The sequence below is a fragment of the Achroia grisella genome, unplaced genomic scaffold (assembly GCF_030625045.1).
Source record: "Achroia grisella isolate CSIRO2021 unplaced genomic scaffold, CSIRO_AGI_Agris_v1 utg903, whole genome shotgun sequence".
Classification (NCBI taxonomy): domain Eukaryota; kingdom Metazoa; phylum Arthropoda; class Insecta; order Lepidoptera; family Pyralidae; genus Achroia; species Achroia grisella.
In genome coordinates this window covers 3,430,842-3,444,315 of record NW_026713061.1, presented here as the reverse complement: position 1 = coordinate 3,444,315, position 13,474 = coordinate 3,430,842, and the positions used below count along the sequence as shown (strand labels likewise).

The following is a 13,474-nucleotide window of genomic DNA, read 5'->3' as shown; positions in this document are numbered from 1 at the left end:
CACATATATAATACATATAAATTATATAGATATAGAAGACAAACAAATTAAAGTTTTGCATATTTACCTCTGTCTGGTAAGACTTGAGCCAATGTGTATCCATCGGGATCACCCTCTAAGTTGAGTTTCAGCATCGCGTTGCGTATCACCTGCGGAGTTCGCTCGTTGTTGCTCAGCATTATGGATTTGTATAATACTACGCCTTCCGTCTCCACGCAATCCGACTCGAAAGTGACTCGAATAATATAGAAGTCTGGTCCGCTTCGCGAATTCGCATGTGCCGGACTCGCTGCGCTTGTTTTACCATTCGCTTGTTTTTGATTACTATTTGCACTAGACAGAGACACATCCAGAGAAGGTAAAGACGACGACGATGAGCCATGAGATAATCTAGTTGGTGACGCTCGACGTTCTAAACTGTCTCTCTTCCAGGCATTCCCAGTTCCGTCAGTTTCGCAATAGAATTGTGAACTATTACTGGAACTCGTACTAGCGATCGAGTCATTCTTTCTGTGTCCTTGATTATTACAATCGTTTATCTTCTTCGGTCGCCTTTCTTTGGGCGGGTTTGTTGGTGGTTCTATTTGACATGAAAGCTGATACGCTTCTCGATCGTCCAACACTATAACTGAATCGAACCAACGGTCAAACATTGGATCTGGAGGTAGTTGGTAGGCGTTTGCAGCGCCCTGAAGTAATTTTATTTGGGCAAGAACTTCGAATTCCTTCCTACGTTTATCAAAATTTATAAGACCATCTGCCACTGTATCTGGTATAGCAGTATCGATCATAGTAAGATCAGTTAGAAAAGTTCCCAAATAGGGTATGGTCCCATGGCTCACCCCAGGTGATCCCCGTTCATGTAGAAGCTTTTGTAGTTGTCGATCATTTTCGCCAACTGTATCGGCAAACTTAGCCGTTCCCTCGCGCATTAACAGTTCTCTCTGAGCCCATCTATTATTATCCTCGCTAAAAATTCGGGCGAGCTCATCAAACAACTCCGACTTCTCCTTCTGTAGTAAAGCCCATGTCTTTCTCAATCTATAGACGGGATTACTTTGTAATCCCGATATTATGGCTTTCAACGATGAAAAATTCTTGAGTACTCTCAATTCACGGGCAATATCTAACCAGGACGCGAGTATATCGGCTCTCTCATGAGCCTTTAAATTGGGTTCAACTAATACTGTAGAAATAACTCTAAAGGACACTGCATTAAATTGATTTACCGTGGCCGAGACAGTCGCGGCGTCATGAGATCGGTCTTTGTCTCGCCGTGACCAGACTGCACCTAGACATTGATGAGGTACTAGCTTCTTGAACAATTCCATGTCCATTCTAGTTAACTGTTCGGCGAAGTGTCGGTGGGGTACATGCGGCAGTCGGTAGGTGCTGGTATGGTGCGCCGTGAGCCGCATACCGGGCGCCAGGCACACGCCGCCTCCGACGCCGGACCCATTGCGTTCTGCACTGAATATTGCTAACTTCTGTAACACCTGAAATTATTCAATATTTACTTAAATATTTCAATTTATTGTAAAATTATTATCGTTATATTAATATGTGAAACAAAAACTTAGCGCTTTTTACGAAAATTGAGCGGTGGAGTATAGTCAGTGGTCAAATTGAGTATAGATTAATATTATTTTTCTATGGTTTTTCTGAATGGCAAACATAACCATTATATTACAATAAATACATTTATTACAATTATATATATATATATATATATATATATTGTAACAAATGAGTTTATATATATTATATATAGTAGTTATTAGTGAAATACCGAGCGCGCAATATGAAATTTAAATTTTATGTAAGTATAAAATTCTCGTGTTAGTTACCATACTCCTCCCAAACGGCTTGATCGATTGAATGAAATTTTATATGCGTATTCTGAGAATCGGCTACTATCTATTTTTTCTACCCCTAAGTAGTAAGGGATATCCACCCCTAAATATATATTTTTTATTTTTTCTACATAACATTTTATTTTCATTTTATTGTTATTTAAGATTGAAAAATACATACAACTCTAAATTTTCACCCTTCTAGCATCAACCCCTATTTTTTAATAGCGATTTTAATTTATATGGCAAAATAACGTTTGCCGGGACAGCTAGAGTCAATAGAAAAAAGTTGTCTAGCAGTAATCTGAATTTAGAACCTTAATAATGTTCAAACTTATAATTTCAATTGATGATTGATGGTCGCATTCGATTGATTTCGACCACTGGGCAGTTATAATTAAAATTGTAAATAAAATAGGTACAGCATTACAACTACAATATTATTTGTACATACTACAATATTTTAAATTATATATACTTAATGCAAATAAATAAATATAAACATAATCTTATAAATATAATATAAATAACATAATCTTATAAATATAATATACCAAACTGAATGCAATGAAAACTAATCAAGCAATCTACGGAAAATTTTACAACATATTGTAAGTTGTATTAAGAAGGCATAGGCTACTTTATATTCCGATGAATCTATTGATCTATTGGTACACGTGACCGGGATATATTTATCCCACGCTGGCGGGGCCCTGAATAAAAACTAATAGACAAATAAATACCATGTGTTCTGGTTTATACAGATTAAAGATTCTAAGATAAATATTTGGATATTTTTTTTATTGGTCTCATTGGGTTAATAGAGGTACTATTAGTACTAGTACTTGCTATATAAAAAATATAAAACGATAACACTTGTGTTTACTTTTAATAGCATTTTTAGAGCACCGTACTAATAATGGTTCACTATTTCGACTTATACTCTCCTGAGTTCAAATCAGACCGACACTAAAACATTTGTATATCCATTTCTATTTATGACTAACTCTCAGTTTATTGAAATAAAACCAAATTAATTCGAAAGATGGCGATAGGTTCACCCACTGCCATGTTGAAATCAAATATATGCGAAACAGCCTGCAACCTGTGAGCATATCAAATGAAGGCAACACAATGACCAAGACATCGACAGTAGATAGTGCATCTGACTTCCACATCTGGAATAACTGCTGTGACCGTAAATTATTATCTTATTTATACTATACAATTATATGGGCAGAAAAGGATTATTAATAATATGATCAAATTACTACATCACTAGCAATGTACCAAGTCACTTTGACCTCCACGCGGTTCCCCCCTGACCGCATGCTACCCTATCATCCTCCACTACAGTGCCGTGTTAGTGCAGGCGGGTGCACCATTCCAAACCATAAAAAAATCTACAAGTATATCATGTGCAATAAATACCTTCAAATGTAGCTCCGAGCCTGTCAAATGAAGCTGTGTGAAGGCGAGTAGCTGTTGCAGTGCGGGATGGTGCGGAGCTTGGCGAAAGTCCTCCGGATAGGTATCCAACCATACATGGAGACATGCCACCAGAGTCCTGAAATGTTACATTGAAGAGATATTTTTCACATCAAAATTCCTTTACTATTTTTAAAAATTTAAAACACAAATATAGAGATTGTTTCAACCTTCACTAGTGCCCCATCGGGCTAAATACAACGAAGACAAAAACATCATTTGATCTATTTAATTACAAATACACTATGACCTAACATACATTATGTTTTATGGATATAAAACGTATAGAATATATCTATCCTTTAGTTGTAGGATTATTTATAGCCGGCATGTGAGCATATGCATAGTTTTATAAGTATGTATGTATATGTATAGTATGTAGCTAGAGTTGTGCGTGCGAATAGTTTTTGCCACTTGAATCTGTCTGACTACACCGACAGATAGATTAACCTAGTGTCAATCTTAGAAGTAATATTATGATCAACGATATATACGTTATAAGAAACATCTACCATCATCTGCTCTTTAATACTGACTAAATAGGTATATCTTACATAATATGTAGACTTATAAATCGCATATGAGTTGGCTAGCTAAATCCTGGTTCTAAAGTTTTCGATTTTATATATTTTTTATTTTGTTATATATTAACTTTCCACATTTGTTATTTATGAAAATCAAGGATAATTCGAAAGAATATTTCTCCAGCGCCGTTCCACCACCGTACGTTGAGAGTAGCTCCACCCACATACAGTGACATCCCTGCTGATCGTACCAACCGATTTGCATAATCTTTCCTCATGCGAACAGCTAAGGAGTGGAACTCCCTCTCAACGTCAGTGTTTACTGCTGCTTTTCAACATCAGGTCTTTGAAGTCAAGAGTGAATAGGCACTATTTGAGCTTGCATGTAACATCACTTAACAACAGGTATGATTACGGTCAAACGTGCTAAAATTTTTAATATATATTCCACAAAGAATTGAAAAAGCAATAAATCAATTATTAAACCTACGGTAATGTACAGGTAATTAAAAATCTTACTTTCGGTGTTGTAGTGATGTATCGATTGCTGCTGTTCGGACCACATCCTCCGCAGCCAATGCTTCATATCGTCGAAGCAGTAGGTCCAGTACTCGATTGCACTCCGCGAACGATCTGCAAACAGAAACCGACCAAGAACTAGTAGGTTTTTTTTTATTGTAATTAAGCCTTTTTTTATTAATTTACGGGATACAAAACAACAGAACTAATAGGTTACTTTCATTTTCCTACAACTATGTACGTTTGTAGGAACGTGTAAAATAATTCAAACAGCAACTATAATATCTACTCAAACATAATATAAATCCAAACTAAAATTATAAATGTAAAATAATATCTGTCTGTCGCATTTGTTATCTTTTCAGGATTAAATGATAGAGCGAATCTTAATGAAATTCGGTATGAAGTTAGATAGTATCACGCGGACGGACATTAGCTGTCTTTATCTCAATGAATAATCTGAAAGGGAAAAGAAATAAGGGATGAAGATTTATGTAGCCAAAGTGTAAAAATATAAAAATATTAGGTTCAAATTATTTTCTTATAATTCTACTCTTATTTTTTAAATAACTCCTCAATATGTTAATTTAATACCTTTTAAAAATTTGAATAAAAATAGAAGTTTGTGATGTGGAAGTATAAAATAATCTCAAATTAAATATATCGATTAAAGTTAACATATTTAGTTTCTAATATATATTATTTTATATTCTGTAGCTCCTAAAACCATTAGTTTTATAATTAATCTGATTGACAGTTTTGTACCAAAAAACCACGAAATTGACTGCGTAACTGCATAATTATTTCATTTACAAACGAGTTTCGTCCAACAATTTTGCAATTACACATAATCAGCAATTCATATCAACATATCCATTTTGAAATTGTTAACTTAATATAAATAACAAATATAAATTCTTTAAGATCATATTACGAACCACCACGTGGACAATTTATACACAATGTATGCCTTTATGATTTCTGAATAGTCATCGTCAAGGCTCTGAGTAAGTGACCACTGGATTGTATAGTGCCAAGAAGAATTATTTATTTCTGTTCACAATTGGGTTCACTTATATAATTTAGCACTTAATAATTCGAACATTTGTCGAACGAACATTGATCAAATAATAAATTGAACAGTGTTTTTTTTTCCCTAAACGAGTAATATTTTCTTAATTATCTATACTTCTGTACTAAATATTATAAAGAGATGAAGTGCGACTTTGTACATTCGGGGTGCTATTGTCCGAATTTTGAATATTTTTTTATCCAGAAAGGTTATAGACCTTATAATATCACGCTACGGCTAACTGGAATGGAGCTTCAATGAAAAATGTAAAAACGGGTGTAAAAATGTCACGTAGTGGAATTTGCGCGGGTCAGCTAGTAATACAATTATTACTTAATGTATTAATTATCACGATTGAATTAAATACTTAATAATAAATGGACTCTCACCTATAAGTGGCCAAGAATACGTTGACATAAGTGGATTCGAGCTCGCCATCGTCCGTGGCGAGCGCCTCCACAAGCCGCTCAACGGTACCCGCTTTCACGAAGCGCACGCGCACCGTCTCCCACTCCAGGTGGGATATCTCATCATCCGATTCCTGCAACACCAAAATTACCATTAAGGCCTTTAAACAAAAACTTAAATTAACGTTTCATTTAATAATAAAAAGGTGTCTGCGTTGTTATCTCAATCTCATATATTCTATTCGTTAAGCAACTTGCTTTTTAAGCTGTATTTCGGTTGTAGAGCGAGATTACGTAAAATTACAGGAGTCCCTTACATGACATCGTAGTCCTCCAAAATGGCAATACATGTACAAATACAGTTGTATCTTGGTCGTTACATGATAACGTGATATTTGTGGTGCTGTACTTGTATGTTCATGGGCGACGGTTACGGCTTAACATCAGGTGGGCCGTCCGAACAATCACATACAAAAACCGATTTTAAACACCACAAAATAAGTAAGTATATTCAATATCTAACATACATAAAATTAGTAACGAAGGTAACATGTAACAAATCTAGCAATGCTAATTTGAGAGCTAATACAAATACAAACATTAGCTCTTAATTTTCAATATTGATTCACTATCAATGAAAATTATATTTTAATGGCAAAACGGCATTAATATTTGAATGATTTGTCATTTTTTTATCATTTGATGTGTGCAAATGGTCACAACATAATATTTTAATTAATTTTGTTTTCTTGTTATTTTATATTACTTTAAAAGTAATAACAACAAATTATACAACATAAATACATAAATAACTGAATAATGATTTTCGGAAACCAATAGAAAATACAAACTCTACGATACTTCGATATTGAGCGATGTTAAGGAAATGAGTGACATTTTATTATGGTGTTTGAAGAGGACAAGGATGTGTACACTCGGCGGCACAAAGTACACACACCCTTGATATTATTATAAACGCGCCATTGAAATATATTTGTATACCCGGTAGGGTTCGTTGGATTATTAATACGACATACATTAGTTCTTATAGACACTGTTTTTACGTTAATCTCTAAAGATGAACTTAGAGATGGGGTCAATTCTTTTTCTTCCTCAACTTTCCAATAACATATTTCATTCATGTACAATTTCATACATGGACCTAAACCTTCTTGGTTTTAGTCATATAAATTCCATTTTGAACTTATATGGATTCCATTTTGAACCAATACTGTTTCTCTTCTCAACTAGGTACGCATCAGATAATGGAAATATTACTGGAAACAATTTCTATAAAATTTCTTATAAATAGATGCTATAAACACATTATATAAACCCTCTCGACGTGACGTCAACAGGCTTTGATGAATATACTGCGTTATATACTCGTAAATAGAAACAGAATAGAATAGAAAATCATTTATTCAAATAAACTTACATTGAAGCACTTTTGAATAGTCATTACATTTTTTTAATCTACCGCTCGTTCGGAAAGCTGTCTCATCACAAGAAGAACGAGCAAGAAACTTGCGTGTTGCTCTTTTAAATAATTTTACTATTACTTTACATTTTTAAGTTTAAGTGTGTGAATACAAACCACCAATTAGCACTAATTCAATTAAATACTCAAATAGAAAAAATATTGAATATATAACCAACTGGTTAAACAATTAATAAGAGGAAATAAGTCATAGTGATTAGAGCAGACCAGTCCACACAAGCAGCACCCGTTCACGAGTATGACGGATGAGCCAGCCATCACTGCGCTCGACCATATTTTAGGGAGCCCAATGACCCGGCCCACCACGCCGCCACAAGTCTGGACATTTTAGTGAGCATGACTACTCAAAACACTAGACCACGTCAAAGCTACTTACAATTGCCATCTGATAGTTATAGTATTCACATTTTACATAAGAATGCATGCGGCAATCAATACAAAAACCGCTACGCTTGCATATTTCTAAAATAATTAAATCAAGAAAGCAATGAGAAAATTAAATTATAACGTTGTATGCTAATAAACTAATTATTTACTTGATATGTTGTCATCTATGAATTCGTCTATCCTGTAATAGGCTTTCATACATAAAAATTGTTTAATATAAGATTTGAATTGCTTCTCTGTCAGATTTAATGCAGATTCAGTTTATTATAAAATCTTACGCAATTACCATAGAATGAATTACTGATTATGTGTCAGAGTCATTGAGAAACTCTTTTTAGTCTATCTTTCTTTCCGTAGAGTCCAAAATTTAACAAACTACGTAAATTACATTCAAACTTTTGATTCGAATATTCATACTTTCTTATTCGTATAAATTCGAAACCAATAGTTATAATACCTAATAAAAATTTGAAAGTATCCTTATTATTATTTATGTTTTCTGGTACATTCTAGATTTCAAACTATTTCAAGCTGCTGGGTATTGATGGTTTCAACTCTATGAATAGAAGTTCCCAGAGCATTTATTCTAGTTTGAGATTCCAATCGTACACCGTTTGTAACTTGCCTATCTAATCTGGAGAGAACATAATTTACAATGTTATTTTTCAGACAATAAGATAAATGACTTCGATATATTGCTGCGAAATATTCACCTATTGTACATACGTAGGTATATCTATTTAATATTTGTTACATAATTACCAACTGAACACAACTTTACTGCAATTTCGTCTGATATATATATATCTATCATATTAATATCCTATATTCAGAAGTCGTTTTCCGATCGCTCTTTTTTATGCACCAGTCAATAATAACAGTTCTTTGTTTTCCTATATGCATTGCTAAAGTAAACAAATATTCATATACAAATTCAATGCAATTTATGCTACACTTATCTCTGTAAGTAGTACCCGTAACAATTATTAATAATTAAATAAGTGGCGTATAATAATTAAATAATATTGACAAGATTAAATATTTCACTTTTTTGGAGAGCATTTTAAATGCAAACCTTTACCGTGTTACCGTTTAAAATGTTAACCTGTACCACCGACCAGAACAACATCTTTTGTGAAAATTTCACAAATCATCTTTAAGGTACAAACACGATTTTTTTCTTTACTATTATTACGTCATGTCAAAATAATTTTAGTGGGAGACTTTTAACAAAGTTCTCTTTACAAGTCTTAATTCGAAAGGCTGTAAACTATAAACAGCAACATATCACCATTGTCTTCAGAATATAAATGTATAGGGAGCAACACACACGCCGTAGAATATTCTGGAGTATCTATAATAAAAGCTTGTTTCCTTTTATTACATAAAAAAAGCAAACAATATCATTAGTACAACGTTGATTCTTATTTAGATTTTATTCAAATATGCATTTCGAATCATATACCTATATACTCGTATATCTTACACTATAATATGACAATATTATTGAAATACTATACAACAACATTTACAATAATGTAGACTACTGGACAAATACAAAGTTCCTGTCTTTATTTATTAAAATCAAGCTAATAGCGACTTGAACCTCAACTCAAACACCCTAATGGCCCGGACACCAACATGGTATGAGAGTCTTGTATAACGAACTACATACTTCTAAATGCATTACAATACATAAACGTATTGTAGACTGCAAGTGGTAGACGAGATACCTACTAGTATTGTACCTACTAGCACATAAATAATATTCACAACTTTAAATTGATAAAGCAAACCTAAATACGAAGCGGCACATCAAATTATTCATAAGTTCATTTTGGGTAACAAAAGAAAAACATTGAATATCTGACTCAATATAGATTCATGTCGAGATAGCGTTAAATTACCTACGTAGGCTAAAAAAGGTATGAAAAAGTGAGTGTAGATAAATTATACCTACGTAGGCCTAAAAAAAAAATACTATGAATTTTAAGGAAATAAAAAAATATTAGTCATAACAATAATCACGCAATTATGACATTACATAAACATGTACCATATGAGATTAAAAAAAAATAATGATTAAAAAAAACTATGAATATTATTAACCAATAGGGTAGGTAGGTACTTACAAAAGAAAAAAAACTGAAATTAATTAATCTATTTACATTACACCAAGACAAAAAGACAAAGGTTTCCACCTTACAACACAGTGGAAATTCATGGGATCATAGAATAGCTTTTGGCATTCCACGGAGTAGAATCTCAAATATATAGTAGTTCCAAGCACATATAAATGAGTTCATTATAATTAACACATCATGTTATCATATGTTTAACTACACACCAATGTTCTACGTGTGAAAAATAGTGTATTACCTACTTGAAATAGTCACGGGATTTTAACATGAATAAGATTTTATCGGTTTGGACTCAATAGTAATTAAAAGAACGATTTCTCAATGAGAAATAATTAAAAAAAAATTATTTAGTTATGGCATTCGATATTATAGTTACTTTTAATCTAAACCTAGAGGATAAACTAAAGGTACTAAGAAAATTGATTTCGTTCTATTTTTCGGTAATCAGAAAAATTGGAGGCAATAATATCTTAAACTAACTCAAATTGAGCAAAACAGCTTTAGTAGTTCCTAAAATATATCTAGACATATTAAATAGCACAATAACCACACCTAACTTTTTGATTCAAGACTAAAGACTAATCTAAAATTATAATGTATATATGTACAATGTTTCAAAAACTCACAGTGTATCATAATAATATGCAGTACAACCCTGTGTCTTCCGGTGTTGTAGTAAACAATGTTGAATGTAAAATATTACAGAAAATAACGTTTTTATTACAGTAGCCTTTTGTGTTGTACATTATCGCGAAACATAAATCTGAGCGACGTCATACTCTACAATTCGCACAATCTAACCACAATAGAATGAACTATATAAATATTGAAGAATAAATTATAATTCATACATATTACTTTTAGATCCTTGAACTTATGCTTAATATATACCTTTAACTGTATTTAATTAATATTAACTTAGGCACACAGTACATATCCACAACTCTCACACTCATGCAAAAATAAATAAGGTACACTATTCTATAGAAAAAAAAGTCTTTATAACTGGAAAGAAACACAAATAACAAACCAAAATTAGTCCGCGAGGTAATGGTAGTCTCGCCTTTGCCACGTTTAATATACCACACGGAATACGGGCATGTCAAGTGACCAATACTTTGACTACTTTTTTGCATTGGGATAATAAAAATAATATATTTTTATTACTTACGCTAGAGGCGCTCCTCGTAGGCCGGTGGTAGCGTACTTTCTTCAGGTAGACGGTGTAGATAGCGCCGTCGACGCGCTCCTCCCCCCACAACCGCCATGTCGGCTGCTGGAACACACCACCACAAGGTCAACACAACTGACTGATACATTATCAATATACCTTCAAACATGGGGATATTTATTTATCTTTTATCTTCATAAACTCTCGTTGTTAAATTCATGTTAATTGTGAAAACATTAATGTTGGCATATTTTTATGTTTAAAATTATTTCTCTGTTATATATGGGTTCCGACTAGAATGGCAAATAGGCAGATATTCACATACCATTCTAGTAGTAATATGAATATCAGTATATTCAACGAATATTACGCGATACACAATGAGAGCAATGATACCACAAACACGTTGCTATTCCTGACAACTACCGTAGATTGTGACACCAAAACCCAGTAACGTTACTATTATACCTAAGCCAAATGCAAAGCTTAGGAATAATAGTAACATTTCTGGGCATTGGTGGTCCAATCTATTTTAGTTGTCAGGAATACCAACGTGTTTGTGGTTGAAATATCGGCAGATACAACTGACACCCACTTAGACAACTTTGTAAAAATACACTGTATCTGGTAAACTTAGTGGAACTAATATAAGTATATATTATAATTATTGAAGACTTACATTAATAACTTTATTAATATAAGTCTTCAATTATTATAATATGTAAGTTAAGCGTGAAAATATCAATTACAATAAGTTCTACATTTATCTCACTTACCATGTAAATACTACTACGTATCTATGTATATTTAACAATATAAGTTTCAACTCAGGTATATACACGAACGAAGGAATAACGACGACAATGATGTATATAATATACATATAATATTTAATATCTATCTTTAAAAATCAATAATGTTGATTCAGCCATGAAATATGGGGTGTAATTTGCACACTCTCTCGCACATAATAAGTGGGCGGAGCTATTATTTACGTAACTTGAGAAAAAGAAAATTTGCGCTTTGGTATTTAAGCATTGTAGTAGTAGAAGGTCTATAATAATAATATATGAATAAAACGAGAGAGTTATTAATTTATGAACTCATTACATTCATCATTCATCATTCAATCTTCCCATTATTCTCCACTGATACTCTACCCCGCACAGCGTTAATTCGAAACAAGGTCCAACACAGGCAAATTCAGAGAGACAGTAAAACATAAAAAGTAAGTATAATAATAACACTGAACAATTCACACAACGCCATCTACTTAGTCCCAAGGTAAGCAGTGCTTGTGTTACGGGTAATAGACAATTAATATAAACACTTAGATTATTGTTTACAATAGAAAACAGACCGATATAGATACAAGCAATCATACCCATAAATACAAAACGTTTGTAACGTGCGAGGAATCGAACACGGCAACCATCAAAGTAAATCGTTGTGCTTAACCGCTAGACCACCGATATCGTCTATAGGGTTATGGTATGTATAAGTATAAATTCACATAAAACAGAGGTGACTGTCGATACAAGCAGTCCAAAGCCTGTATTGCAATACAGGCTTTGGACTGCTTGCATTGTATGTTTTTAAGTGGCATAATCATGGTTCGCTACGTAATATCACTAAATATTCCAGTTTCGCTGAAGTCGATGACTAAGTGACTGTTAACTAGAGTTTGGAACGCCTATAATACGTTTTCTTTGGATAATGTAAAGGTATCGACCACTAATTCTATAGTATACAGTGAATAGAAAACGGCATGCTGCTTATGTTGGGGTTAATGACATACCTACAACATTTTGTTTACTTGTGAGATACGCTAGTGTGTTCACAGTAATGAGTCATAGCATAGATTATTACGCACGAGTATGTGCCTAAAGAAATGTGCGATACAGTAACAAATGTCATATTTTTTAATCTAGGTTACTATGTACGCACTTTAAACATTGACTCAGGATAAACAATAATCTCGATCTTTCTCCACGACGTGTGTATAATTTGAAACGATAATACAACTAAGTCGCCAGGGATGAATATAACCTGTCACATATAGTCCTAATACTCGTATTAATTAGGATTAATACAAAGATAAAAAAGTATTATATCATTTTCTATTTATACCATTATGACACTTACATAATCATCATCAACGGTATCACTGAAGAGCACAGGTTCGACCTTACTGACACCGCAAATCCTCCACATGGATGGGCCATCCGCTAACGTCACGCTCGACGTCACGTTAGCACAGCTGAGCGTTTCCCGCCATCGTACACACTTTCACTAACAAACTCACGGCACAACACTATATCATGCAAATCTAATGATGCTGTAATTGGATCAATCACTGGCGGGTGGAGAGCAAGTATGCGAGCCCCGCGGACGTGCGTGACGCAGGTGAA

At 33.4% G+C, this 13,474-nt stretch overlaps 1 protein-coding gene across 7 annotated transcripts in view; it reads right to left on the bottom strand.

Annotated features, from left to right (window-relative positions):
• Positions 1-13,474, bottom strand: part of LOC131853583 (ral guanine nucleotide dissociation stimulator) — a 46,733-nt gene that overhangs the window by 2,336 nt on the left and 30,923 nt on the right. For 5 of the 7 annotated variants that reach the window (XM_059204519.1, XM_059204514.1, XM_059204515.1 and 2 more), the window contains 5 exons: positions 11,064-11,168; positions 5,846-5,997; positions 4,385-4,498; positions 3,285-3,420; positions 68-1,496 (listed from right to left, as the gene is read on the bottom strand). In XM_059204519.1, the coding sequence (XP_059060502.1) occupies positions 68-1,496; positions 3,285-3,420; positions 4,385-4,498; positions 5,846-5,997; positions 11,064-11,168 (1,936 nt within the window). Of the gene's footprint in view, positions 1-67; positions 1,497-3,284; positions 3,421-4,384; positions 4,499-5,845; positions 5,998-11,063; positions 11,169-13,208; positions 13,293-13,474 lie in introns of those variants that run through there. The other 2 variants (XM_059204517.1, XM_059204520.1) reach the window with 2 other exon arrangements.